This window comes from Bos mutus, chromosome 1 (assembly GCF_027580195.1).
Source record: "Bos mutus isolate GX-2022 chromosome 1, NWIPB_WYAK_1.1, whole genome shotgun sequence".
NCBI lineage: Eukaryota > Metazoa > Chordata > Mammalia > Artiodactyla > Bovidae > Bos > Bos mutus.
In genome coordinates this window covers 49,386,104-49,400,107 of record NC_091617.1, presented here as the reverse complement: position 1 = coordinate 49,400,107, position 14,004 = coordinate 49,386,104, and the positions used below count along the sequence as shown (strand labels likewise).

General features: G+C 37.9%; 1 protein-coding gene across 7 annotated transcripts in view; it reads left to right on the top strand.

The window, feature by feature from the left end:
* Positions 1–14,004, top strand: part of CBLB (Cbl proto-oncogene B) — a 227,703-nt gene that overhangs the window by 184,196 nt on the left and 29,503 nt on the right. For 5 of the 7 annotated variants that reach the window (XM_005892379.3, XM_070368785.1, XM_070368782.1 and 2 more), the window contains one exon: positions 11,756–11,902. The exons of the other annotated variants lie outside the window; for them this stretch is intronic. In XM_005892379.3, coding sequence (XP_005892441.2) covers positions 11,756–11,902 — 147 coding nt within the window. The remainder of the gene's footprint in view (positions 1–11,755; positions 11,903–14,004) is intronic. 7 annotated transcript variants of the gene reach the window in all.

The following is a 14,004-nucleotide window of genomic DNA, read 5'->3' as shown; positions in this document are numbered from 1 at the left end:
CTTTTTAGGTTTCATGCAGTGGTTTTCTAAGAGAAAGTTATCTAAAGTATTAATTACAAATGTATACTTGGCAACTTGAATGTCCATTTATATTTAGTTAGTTGGTTGTATCCCATTTTTGAAGCCAGTGTAAATTGGATTACTACTCTGGGTTTTTTTATTTGCTTGCTTTCTTTTTGGTTATTTCAGCTTCATTAGAGTGTATAACCAGAGTACAATGAGTATAGATTCTCAGCTCTGGAGGGTTGTAGAATAGAGGTCTTAGCAAAATGTCATCAGTGATATAGGGATGTTGGATATTCAAGTCCCTGTTTCCAAGTTAGTGTCTTAGTGCATGGCTCAAAATTATGCCATAGCAAAATAACAGACTGCTACCCAACATAGGGGCTTCCCTGGTGACTCAGATGGTAAAGAACCTACCCAACACAGACTTTTGCCGGGCCTCCCACATGTTGAAAGCCCCAATGGTGAATTCAGTAATGTCACACCTAATGTCTACTTTTAAATCTATACTGTGTTATTAGTATTTACTGAAATGTAATTGTCAAATCATTTGATGTTACTATGATTCCCATTATATTGATGGAAGAGGTTACTCTGTGATAGTGTTTACTTTCTTGTAAAACAGTATGATTCTGTGACTTTTATGGTGTAATTTATCTGGTGACCTAGAAGAATATATAATTAATTTTTAAAATATATTCTCGTGAAAGCAAGCTGAAACTACTAGTGTGTGGTGTGCTTAGTCGCTCAGCTGTGCCCAACTCTTCACAACTCCGTGGACTGTGGCCCACCAGGTTCCTCTCTCCCAGGCAAGAATACTGGAGTGCGATGTCCTTCTCCAGGGGATCTTCCCAACCCAGGGGTCGAACCCAGGTCTTCTCCCTTGCAGGTGGATTCTTTACTGTCTGAGCCACCAGGGAAGCCCAAGAGTACTGGAGTGAGTAGCCTATCCCTTTCCAGGGAATCTTCCCAACCCAGGAATTGAACCAGGGTCTCCTGCATTGCAGGCAGATTCTGTAGCAGCTGAGCTACAGGGGAACCCCAACTAGTGTGTATAGATTTATTTATTTTTTCCTTAAATGTTTCTATTTAAGATGATTGACACTTAGCTATAAATTCTTAAATAAATGCTTGTAATGTGGAAGGAAAGTTATGACCAACCTAGATAGCATATTCAAAAGCAGAGACATTACTTTGCCAACAAAGTTCTGTCTAGTCAAGGCTATGGTTTTTTCAGTAGTCATGTATGGATGTGAGAGTTGGACTGTGAAGAAAGCTGAGCGCCGAAGAATTGATGCTTTTGAACTGTGGTGCTGGAGAAGACTCTTGCGAGTCCCGAGGAGATCTAACCAGTCCATTCTAAAGGAGATCAGTCCTGAGTGTTCAATGGAAGGACTGAGGCTGAGGCCGAAACTCCAATACTTTGGCCACCTCATGTGAAGAGTTGACTCATTTGGGAAAGACCCTGATGCTGGGAGGGATTGGGGGCAGGAGGAGAAGGGGATGACAGAGGCTGAATGACTTCACCGACTTGATGCACATGAGTTTGGGTGAACTCTGGTCCATCACCACTCTGGGAGTTGGTGATGGACAGGGAGGCCTGGCGTGCTGCGATTCATGGAGTCGCAAAGAGTCGGACACGACTGAGCGACTGAATTGAACTGAACTGAATGTGGGTAATTGTAATTTAGGGGAAGAAGGAAAAATTTATGTAGATTCTTTTCATTGTAGTGTCAGGTTTTATCTTGAGATAATTTGATTTTTCAAATTAAATAGAAACCTGAAACAATTAAAAATATTTATTTTACTTTACACAAGATGTTGGCCAATAAGCAAAGCTATTATTATGGGTATTAATGGAATAATTACTTCAGGTAAGATAATGTTCTGAAATGCTGAGGAATATCATTTTTTAAAAGAATATTCTTTTTGTTTCTTGTCCTTTATGAATAGACCTTTTGTACTTTTGACTTACTAAGCTTTTAAATACACAATATTAAATTGAATCAATATTACTTCATAGTTTTGTAAGAAAGGTTTTTTGTTGTGGGAGGTGGTGGTGTTGATCATTGTTATAGATTTTTTTCTAAACAGATAAGGTGCTAATGTTTTCAGTTCAGTTCAGTCGCTCAGTCGTGTCCAACTCTTTGCAATCCCATGAACCGCAGCACGCCAGGCCTGTCCATCACCAACTCCCAGAGTCCACGCAAACCCATGTCCATTGAGTCGGTGATGCCATCCAACCATCTCATCCTCTGTCGTCCCCTTCTCCTCCCGCCCTCAATCTTTCCCAGCATCAGGGTCTTTTCAAATGAGTCAGCTGTCCGCACCAAGTGGCCAAAAGTATTGGAGTTTCAGCTCAAACATCCATCCTTCCAATGAACACCCAGGACTGATCTCCTTTAGGATGGACTGGTTGGATCTCCTTGCAGTCCAAGGGACCCTCAAGAATCTTCTGCAACACCACAGTTCAAAAAGCTCAGTGAATAGTTTTGCCTTACTATTCTGTTTTCATCCAGTTGCATGTACTGACTGGAGATTCAGAGTCAATTAGGTAAAGTCACACCCTCATTGGAATTTGTGGTCTAGTTAGGGAGAACAGCAAGTAAACAAATAACCATAGTATATTGTCAGGTTGTGGTAAGTGCTGGAAGGAAAAATAAACCAGGGAAAGAGATAAATAGTGATAAGGAAGGTTTATATTTTGGTTGAGGTCATCAGGAAAGGTAATAACTGAACAGAAACCTGAAAGAAGGTAGCAAGCATTGAAGCTGTCAGGGTGAAGAGCATAAAGGGGTAGAACTCAAGTACAAAACAGTGAAGCAGGTGAATCCCTTTGGCATATCTGAAAAAGAGCAAGAGGGACAGGAGGGCTAAAGTTGAGTACAGTAGACAGGAGCTAAATCATATATTGCCTTTAAGGCCATGGGAGAACTCTGGTTTGATAAGTTTTAGGAGCCATGAAGGGTTTTGATCAATGTTGTGACCTGATGCTGGTTTGTGTGTTTAAAGAGTTTCACTCGGTGCTATGTGAACCGTCTTTAGGACAGCAGAAATGGGGGCAGAGAGACCAGTGAGAGTGTAGTCAGTCGGAAGTCATCTGATGCACTGAACCAGTAAGAGATGGCCAGGGCTTTGACCAGAATGATGGTGATGGAGTTACATGGCCCACCATCCAAGAGTACCTGTTAATAAATTGGATGTCTGTGAGGTATGATAAATCAGGGATGATTCTTACATAGGTTTTTTCATTAAAGAAACTGAGTGAATGGGTTGGTGCCATTTATCAGATGGAGGGAGATTGGAGAAGGAGCAGGTGTGGGTAGGGGGCAAAGGTGGTAAATTTAAGACTTAAGGATTTGTTGAGTTTCAGGTGCTGATTACACACACACGTCCAAATAGTGATGCTGAGGGGACAGTTGGACATACTATCGAGGCTTTAAACTTTATATTATATATAAGCAAATTCATGGGAGAAGGGATATTTTTGTTTTGTTTTGCTTGGTTTTGACTGGGGAGTTAAAAACAGAGAAGAAATTACTAAGCCACAGGAGCTATTAAAGCAAACATCACATTGTAATTTTTAAAAGCTTAAGGGAAAGAAGCTTGATGGAAATTTTTCATCTTATATACAGTGCGTACCAGGCTTCATTGTTTATAGTTAACGGCAAAAGAGCAGAAAAACATGTTCTGTTATTGTTCACTTGAGGATCTGTGTAGACAGTATGCATGTCACTTTTACCTTAATCCTGTTTATATTTAACGATAAGGAATCAATTTCATTGGTTTACAGATAAGAAAAGATGGTAGAAAACTTTAGATGGAAGATCAAGATGTAATTAGCAGCTGCTCTTTTTCTTAACCCTAGTGAATGAACAGTGATGCTCTTGTTAATTTTTGAACCTGCTTTTATTCAAGTAAAAATATTTTCAGTATTTGTCAAGGTGATACATTAGTATTGTTTCATTTTTGTTTGCTTTACCTTGGGTAGATGGAAAGGTGCACTGTTATTGAAGATGGCAGTTCTTTGTAAGCTACAATCGACCTAATGTGTAAGGAATGGTATCACTGGGTCCTTCTTTTCAGTTTGTTCACAATGATTGCTGTGGCATTCTCTCATTGATGTATTATGTAGAAATGTGTGTGCATTTGGGTTTGACCTACTGCTATAACTCAGTATTTGAAACTCAGACTTTATTTTTTCTGCATATTCCTATTGATTTATAAATTTTGTTCAAATCTCCTGCAAAGCAGCTTGACCATCCTAACACATGTTTTCTAATGTTTTGTGGTGGATCCCTAAAACCTACTTGTTGACACAGTGATGAAAAGAATTGAGGGCTGCAAGTATATCATTTTAAACTAGTCTCAACAGAAAGAGAATATGTGGAAAAGGTAAAAAACACTATGGATATTATCTTTCTCCTTTTTAGTTTTATAATATCTAAATTCATACAGTATTGTAATCTCTCTCTCTCCTTTGAGGTTAAAATGACATTTGGAGGATGGCTATAATCTGGGTGTGGGAATGCCACGAATTTCACTAATCTTTCGTTTTCTCTGAGTGAAAGCTCAGATGAAAACTGATATTAACATTAATCCCAGTAGTCTGACAAATTTACTTGTAATTTACTATACAACTGATTTATGCTCACAAATAATTAGAAGTCTTAGAAATGTGAGCCACTACATTCTATTTAAATATACAATCTAAACTATATTCCTCATACTGTCTTTTTTTGTCCCACAGTGGCATAGTTTATCATATATTCTCCATTTCCCCATGAATATATTGATCTGTTCATAGAGAAGGCATGTGGTTAGAATGAGATTTTTGTTTTCACATTAAGCACAGGCATCTTGACGTATTCCACCACATTCAAACATTTCTTGTTTCTGTCAACATTTCTCTGTAGGCGCAAATAGAATTAGATAAGTAATTTGAAAGCCACTAAGGATATTAAGCATATTTGTGAAAGATGCCTATCTGCAATATTTTAAATGAGTTAAAGTGAATTTACGGACTTTAAATGAAAATTTTCCAGTTGTTAAAGCATAATTTTCATACAGTGAAATTCACCCTGCTTTATTAGTGTACAGTTTTGTGAGTTTTGGCAAATTCTGAGTCATGTATTCACTACCACAGTTCAGAACAGTTCCTCACTCCAAAAAAATCCCCCAGGCCCTGTGTCAATTTCTTCCATTACCCAAACCCATGGAAATTATCGATCTGATTTGTGTCCATATAGTTTTGCTTTTTCCAGAAGGTCATATAAATAGAATCATACAGTTAGTTATAGTCTCTTTTGAGTTTGGCTTCTTTCTACTTAACTTAGCACAGGGAATTTGACATTCATCTAAGCTGTCAAGCATATCAATAGCTTGTTTCTTTTTTTATTGTCCAGAGTAGGTATTCCATTGTAAAACACACTGTGGTTTATCCATCCCTCTACTGAGGGACATTCGAGTTGTCTCAGTTCAGTTCAGTCGCTCAGTCGTGTTCGACTCTTTGCCACCCCATGAATCGCAGCACGCCAGGCCTCCCTGTCCATCACCAACTCCTGGAGTTCACCCAAACTCATGTGCATCGAGTCAGTGATGCCATCCAGCCATCTCTAGTTATTGGCAGTTATAAGTAGTGACACTTTTAATATCATTGTGAAGTTTTTAATGTTCAGCATTGTTAATAGAAGACTAGATTCTCAAAAAAAAAAAAAAAAACGTTTTCTAAACATTTATCTTCTTGATTTCTAAAACAGTCCTTTTGAAGTGTTAGGAATGAATATTGAGCCTAGATAAGTTAACTTAAAAATTAACTTAAGATTTGTTTCTCCAACTTAAAAGCAAGTTAGTGAAAGTGTTTATACTTAAGGCTTACATTTGGCCTAATAATATACCACCCTGATTGTTCTTGATGTCATAAAAAGAATCCTCAAAATTAGTATGTATGTTTATAGAGCACACTCTGAGATGCTGGGGAAATATTTGGCTTACAGGTGGCACATATGTAATCCTCATTTCAAATACAGCTGGATTATGTGTTACCACTTTGCTGGGCTGTGATTTCTCTGAGTTGGGTGTTTTCTCATTTAGGACCAGGATAATTAGTATAAGACCTATGGACTAAGATATATGCCAGGCTCTGAATATTCAACTTTAATAAAAGATATTTTTTAAAACCTTGCCTTCAGAGATTATTAAAGCTTGTTACATGTGGAAAATAAGCAAAATAATATATTTCAAACATTTTCTACATTATAAAGGGATGCTAAAAATAGCTTTCTTTCCCATAACAGTTTGGTCATGTATCTCTCTAGTAGCCTCTCATTCTTTTTGTCTGAAAGCCGTGAGTGTTCTGTGGGACACACCACGCCAGATCTTGGTTGACTCAGGGTCTACCCTTAAGCATTTTGCAATTAAGACAGAAAAAGAAGGAAGACATAGATGACTATATAGAAAACACAGTGTCAGTGAATGAACATTTACTAAATACATGTAATAGAAAAGATTAAAGTTCAAAGAAAGTTACTGTTTTGTGGGGCAATGTCACAGGAGGTTCATCTATAAACAGTAAAGATGGATGTTCCTACTTTGCTTTGGTTCTGGAAAAGCTAATGAACTAATCAAGGTATCAGGAACTGCTCAAATGAAGGGAAAAAGTACTTGGTAAGGGTGATGTTTGAGGTATAAGTTATATAGGTGAAGCCAAAGGGCTATGCAGACGGTCACCCCTCTGATTATATACCTCTGAAATCAGGAATGTCGAAGGCTGTAGAGGAGTGTATCTGTGAGCCTTCAGTTCAGAATGCAAAAATCACTAAGAAAAGCATTAGAAAATACATTGTTGTTCTGTTTCAAGTGTGCACATGCAGAAAGTGGATGTATTTCTCACTAAAGGTTTAAATAGCACATGCTGAATTTAACAAGAGGTGTAGGCTGTGGGAAGGATGGGTATGTATCTTCAATATTGTGTGTCTTTGTGCATTACCAGTGTATTAACTCAGAAATGACAGCCACAGTGCAGAGCACTCTGTGAATGTATAATGATAATATAAAGGGAATGAAGTACTGGCTGTAAATGGAAAGATGGTTTACTTGGCAGCTTTAACTTGGAACCAGCCAAATAAAATTGCTCTATTTTATTCCTTTGGTATCCTAAAAATGTCCCATGAGCTAAATCAGTGAGTGAACCTTCCCCCATGTCACGTAAATTACTTTCTCTACTACCAGAAGTAAACATACATGATAGTTATCAAAAGTTCTTAAACTTAATTTTACCAGTTATCTGATTGCAAGTAAAATTGAACCTATATTTTGAATGAGTTTTTGAAGGCAAAAAAAACACAAAATTCCCAAAATAATTACAAATAGTGGAATAATTTTCATAAATTAAGATTTCTTTTGTGGTATTTTATATACAGTAAAATTTTATAGACAAATTTACAGGCAGATTTTATATGAAAATTATCTATTTGTACCTTTCTCATTTTATTAATATTTTAATTTTCAGTTCAGTTCAGTCGCTCAGTCTTGTCCGACTCTTTGCCACCCCATGAATCGCAGCACGCCAGGCCTCCCTGTCCATCACCAATTCCCGGAGTTCACTCAGACTCACGTCCATTGAGTCAGTGATGTCATCCAGCCATCTCATCCTCTGTCGTCCCCTTCTCCTCCTGCCCCCAATCCCTCCCAGCATCAGAGTCTTTTCCAATGAGTCAACTCTTCACATGAGGTGGCCAAAGTACTGGAGTTTCAGCTTTAGCATTATTCCTTCCAAAGAAATTTTAATTTTATTAGAGTATAATTGATTTGTAGTGATGTGTTATTTTCAGGTGAACAGACTAATTCAGTTATATATACATACATCTGTTCTTTTTTAGATTCTTTATTAACACTTTATTTTTTAGAGCCATTTTGATTCACAGCAATATTCAGGAGAAGCTACAGATATTTTCTGTATAGCCCCCACACGTGCCTGAAAGTGTTAGTCACATAGTCGTGTCCAACTCTTTGCGATCCTATGGACTGTAGCCTGCCAGGCTTATCTGTCAATGGAATTCTCCAGGCAAGAATACTGGAGTGGGTAGCCATTCCCTTCTCCAAGGGACCTTCCCGACCCAGGGGTAGAGCATCGGTCTCCTGCATTGCAGTGAGATTCTTTTACCGTCTGAGCCACCAGGGAAGCCCCTACACATGCCTACCCATCTTCATTTTCAGTGACCTTCATCATAGTGGTCAGTCATTTCAGTCGCTCTGTCATGTCCGACTCTGCAACCCCGTGAATCGCAGCACGCCAGGCCTCCCTGTCCATCACCAACTCCTGGAGTTCACCCAAACTCATGTGCATCAAGTCGGTGATGCCATCCAGCCATCTCATCCTCTGTCGTCCCCTTCTCCTCCTGCCCCCAATCCCTCCAAGCATCAGGGTCTTTTCCAATGAGTCAGCTCTGCGCATGAGGTAGCCAAAGTACTGGAGTTTCAGCTTTAGCCTCATTCCTTCCAAAGAAATCCTAGGGCTGATCTCCTTCAGAATGGATTGGTTGGATCTCCTTGCAGTCCAAGGGACTCTCAAGAGTCTTCTTCAACACCACAGTTCAAAAGCATCAATTCTTCGGTGCTCGGCTTTCTTCACAGTCCAACTCTTACATCCATACGTGAGCACTGGAAAAACCATAGCCTTGACTAGATGGACCTTTGTTGACAAAGTAATGTCTCTGCTGGAATAGTATTCTTATATATTGGCTTATTTTTAATTAGAATATTACACTGATATAAAAAGTCTCCATTAAAAATACAATAAAGAAGAGAAATAAAATCTATTTAGAACTTTATTAAGATGGTGATGAGTGGGATATAAGGATATCCAGGCCTTTTTTTTGGATTTAGATATGAAGCAAATGCCACTCGAAGACTTTCCTTAAAATATATTTAAGCTAACTCTCTACAACTAGTTGGATAGCTCAGTTGGTAAAGAATCTGCCCGCAATGCGGGAGACCTGGGTTTGATCCGTGGGTTGGGAAGATCCCCTGGAGAAGGGAAAGGCTATCCACTCCAGTATTCTGGCCTAGAGAATTCCATGGACTACAGTCCATGGGGTCACAAAGAGTCAGACCCAACTGAGTGTCTGAAACACTTCACTCCACAGTAGGTTTTAGCAGTAAAATATTAGATGCCCTTTGCTTTTCATTTTCTTCAGGATACTCCATCTATTGATTTGCAGCTAAACAGTGCAGGGGGTTGGGGGGGAACTACTTTGATTAAATTCTTTATCATTGAAGAGAAAATCAAACATCCAGATTTGATTTCAAAAATTGTACATTCTTATGTGATAGTACACTGCTTCTTTGAAAACTCTTAAATCTTTAGAATTAAGCTGGAACAAGCAGAACATTCCTGACATTAATGAGTTTTGAATATTTGGTTAACAAATCTTTTTATTTTATACGATATATGCCTCAATTTCCTAGGGGAAAAAAATTCATTGTTCATGAAAGTATGTTAGGACATAGAAAGTATGTGGACTTTTTCATTTCTTTTTTTTTTTTTTTTTTTTATTTCAATATTTTATATTTTTTTTATTTTTTATTTTTTTAAATTTTATTTTTAAAAAAAATCACATGCTCCCCATCCTGAACCCTCCTCCCTCCCAACCTCCCCATACCATCCCCTGGGCCTTCCCAGCGCACCAGCCCCAAGCATCCAGCATCGCACTGAACCTGGACTGGCATCTCGTTTTCATACATGACATTTCACATGTTTCAATGACATTCTCCCAAATCTTCCCACCCTCTCCCACAGAGTCCATAAGACTGTTCTATACATCAGTGTCTCTTTTGCTGTCTCGTACACAGGGTTATCGTTACCATCTTTCTAAATTCCATATACATGCGTTAGTATACTGTATTTATGTTTTTCCTTCTGGCTTACTTCACTCTGTATAATAGTCTCCAGTTTCATCCACCTCATTAGAACTGATTCAAATGTATTCTTTTTAATGGCTGAGTAATACTCCATTGTGTATATGTACCACAGCTTTCTTATCCATTCATCTGCTGATGGACATCTAGGTTGCTTCCATGTCCTGGCTATTATAAACAGTGCTGCGATGAACATTGGGGTACACCATATACAAAAATAAACTCAAAATGGATTAAAGATCTCAACATAAGACCAGAAACTTTTTTCATTTCTTTTGCTAACAGAACCCTTTCTGGCCATTGTGTTAGCTAAATTTATATCCATGTTTATAAGAATTTGTGAAAAGTTAATGTTTGAAATCCCTGCTCTAATTCCCATCAGATCACCATTTCGCAGTCCGTGTACTCAATGGCCTTCATTTGGGATGTACATCTTTCTAGGTTACACCGTGGTAGGTGTAACCCTTAGGTTATTAGCTGTGCTCTGGCTGGTGACAGTGGACTCCTGTCACTGCATCACTGTGCTTTGATTTCACCCTGAACTGTCATTTTGAATCCCAAGGTCTCTCAAACAAACAAGAATTCAAAAATCAGTATTGAAAAAGTCTTCAAAGACGGGCAAAAATAGACTTGAAAATTCATCTCTGAACTTCCTAGAGACTCTGATATATGGTTGAAATTTGAGAACCTTTAGGTTTTTCAGAATGTCTTCTTTTAATGGGCAGGGAGAAAAAGTCTTAAACTTGTTTTCATTCAAACTAGTAAGGAGAAATAAAAATGAAAAAATTGTTTGTCTTAATGGCTCAAATACCAAAGGCCTCTTGCTCCCTCTACAGAAGGTGTTGCAAAATTGCAGTCACAAAGATTTAAAAAAAAAAAAAAAAAGACATTAACAAGTTTATCTTGAGGTTCATGATTCACAAAATGTTTTGGATCCATATGTACCTCCAGTGTCTTGCAAACTGGTTGGTTGTCCTAAAGTTTGTCACAGTAGGTTTCTGTGCTTCTACTTTGGTGTTTTTCATTGGTGTCAGCAAGGGTTTAGAGTAAACTCCATTAATAATAACTGTTAAAAAAAAAAATACTTTTTTCTGGGCTTGTTAATTGACTTTGTTTATTTACTCACATGAATGAGTAAAATGCTTGAAAAAATTTCTTTTTAGGTAATTGTTTTACATATTTTCATTCTTTTTTATATAGCCAGGAAATTTGCACCATGAAAACAATGGGCTCTACTTAAAGACTTAAGTTCTTTTATTATCTACTTCTAATTGTCCCAGTCATTTTTAGATCTTAGTTGTTGTTGGGGCAAAAATTAACAATCTGAATTGTAACTTCGCAGGAGAAAGAACTGTTTCATTAGTGAAACTGGGTTTTTTTCAACTGTACGTAATACAGGAGACTGAAAGTTGACCTATAAATACTTAATGTATAAAACAACCATCTATGCATATATATCATCCTAATTTATAAATTTAAGTTGAAACAAAATGTTAATATTTTACTAACTTTGATATAAATAGTTTTATGCCTTCACTTACAACTCCAGGAACTTTTCGTTTTATTTGATAGGTTACTGGTTTCTCTTATTGTGCCATTTTGAAGTTATAAGTATGAAAATGCTTTTATTTCATCAATAGGGTCTTAACAAAAGATTAAAAATCCTTTTCATTTGTATTTAGTATAAGAATAGCCCTTAGGGATGTTACCCTGTAATTAAAAAATGAACCCAAGTGACAACATAGATTCTTTGATTTAAATAGGTCACATCAGAGTTGCCTGTCCTAAATTATTATGCTAAAACTAGATTGGATTTTTTTTCCCCCTCTGGTAGGTGTACTGGTCCACTAGCGAATTCCCTTTCAGAGAAAACAAGAGACCCGGTAGAGGAAGATGACGATGAATACAAGGTTCCTTCATCCCATCCTGTTTCCTTGAGTTCACAACCATCTCATTGCCATAATGTAAAACCTCCTCCTAGGTAAGACTATGGGCCATTTTTTGTCACCTCACATCTGGATAAGCATTATCATTTATGGTATTTGTTTTTAAACTGAATCACATCTGTCTACTGAAAAACCTTTCCTTTCTTGCTCAAAACCTCTTCCACCTATAATACTGTTTTTCTCCGTGACTTTCAGAGAAAACAAAACGATGCAGATTTCTATTTAACTAGGAAGCCCTCTGACTAAATTAGTTGACTAAAAGTCTGATGGAATAATTTGTTGCCCCCCCTCCACAAAAAAACAAATTATACTCTAGTAAAACTTTGCTGTAGGGTACATATAGTGGTGATTTTCATGGATTTTCAAAAGTAAGCTATTTTCAATGCTTTTTATCACTTCTAAGCACATATCTCATGAAGAAATGCTGTTGCTTAGAAACTAAGGTATTATACCAACCTTCCTTAGAATTTTTCTTTATAATATAAGGACTAGTATAACATATTTATTTTCCTTCTTGGTGTGCTACCTGCTTCAGATCTCGAAGAATTGAAACAAATTATTTCACTTAACTATTTTTATCAGGTACTATTTTACTTTCCCTTGGATTAAACAAGCATGTGAGGAATAGTGTTTGGCTTTCTTTTCTTCTTGTCAGCTGTTTATTCTTCCTCCTATGGAGACAGCCTCGGTCTTCGTTATTAAAAATGGGTGGTGTGTATTGAAATATTAGATTGTCTTTATGATTCTGCATTTATATAATTGAATTAGTAAATCATAATCTAATAATATTTCACTTTTTTTTTTTTTTTTTTTACATCTGATGTATTAACATTCAGTGAATGCTCAGTCGTGTCTGACTATTTGTGACCCCATGGACTATAGCCTACCAGGCTCCTCTGTCTGTAGGATATTCCAGGGAAGAATACTGGAGTGGGTAGCCATTTCCTTCTCCAAATATATTTAGTACTCAAGAAGTCAAATCTCAGTTTCAAACTTCTTTCCTGAGCTCCAGTTTTCTTTGTATAATTACATCCCTGGAGCTCTGCCTGGTGTATACAGAAGAGGGCTCAGCTACTGCTCATATCCCAGCCTTCTTGCCTTGCAGTATCTCTTTATTGACTGAGGAATAGGAGAGCTGTTGAACACTTCAGTCATCTATGTCATCTTTACTTGTGTGCCATTTCTTTTTGAGGTCAAGTCAGTCAACAGAGTGTTTTATGAGTGGAGTGTTCCTTTCTTTCCAGAAGAAATATCTAAAAAAAATGTTTTGATGCCTTTCTTCAAGTATTGTACTATAATACTTGGAAAAAGAGAAGCAAATTTCCATTTAAAGCATAGATCTGCCTTAATGAATTACATGGTTAGAATTATCACAATTCAGCACTCTGCACAATTATTAACCAGGGTTATTAACACTTAGCCATCCAGCATTTCATATTTCAAAGTGTTATCCACTCAGTCATGTCTTTTGTGACCCCATGGACTGTTGCCCGCCAGGCTCCTCCGTCCATGGAATTCTCCAGGCAAGAATACTGGAGTGGGTTGTCGTTCCCTCCTCCAGGGATTCTTCCTGACTCAGGGATCAAACCCAGGTCTCCCACACTGCAGGCAGATTCTTTACCATCACAGCTCAGAAGATCCTGGGTTGGGAAGATCCCCTGGAGAAAGGGGATGGCTACCCATGCTAGTATTCTTGCCTGGAGAATCCCATGGACAGAGGAGCCTGGTGGGCAATAGTCCATGGGGTCACAAAGAATAGGACATGACTGAGCGACTAACACTTTCACTTTCACATTTCACAGTGAAAACCAGTGTTCTTTTGCAGATTGCTGGCCTTAAGGGCATTTATTGGTAAAACAATATCATTGAGAAGACAGAGAAATAACTGAGAGATAATAATTTATTATGTTGCTGCTGCTAAGTCGCTTCAGTCGTGTCCGACTCTGTGCCACCCCATAGACGGCAGCCCACCAGGCTCCCCCATCCCTGGGATTCTCCAGGCAAGAACACTGGAGTGGGTTGTCATTTCCTTCTCCAATGCATGAAAGTGAAAAGTCAAAGTGAAGTTGCTCAGTCGTGTCCGACCCTCAGCGACCCCATAGACTGCAGCCCACCAGGCTCCTCCGTCCGTGGGATT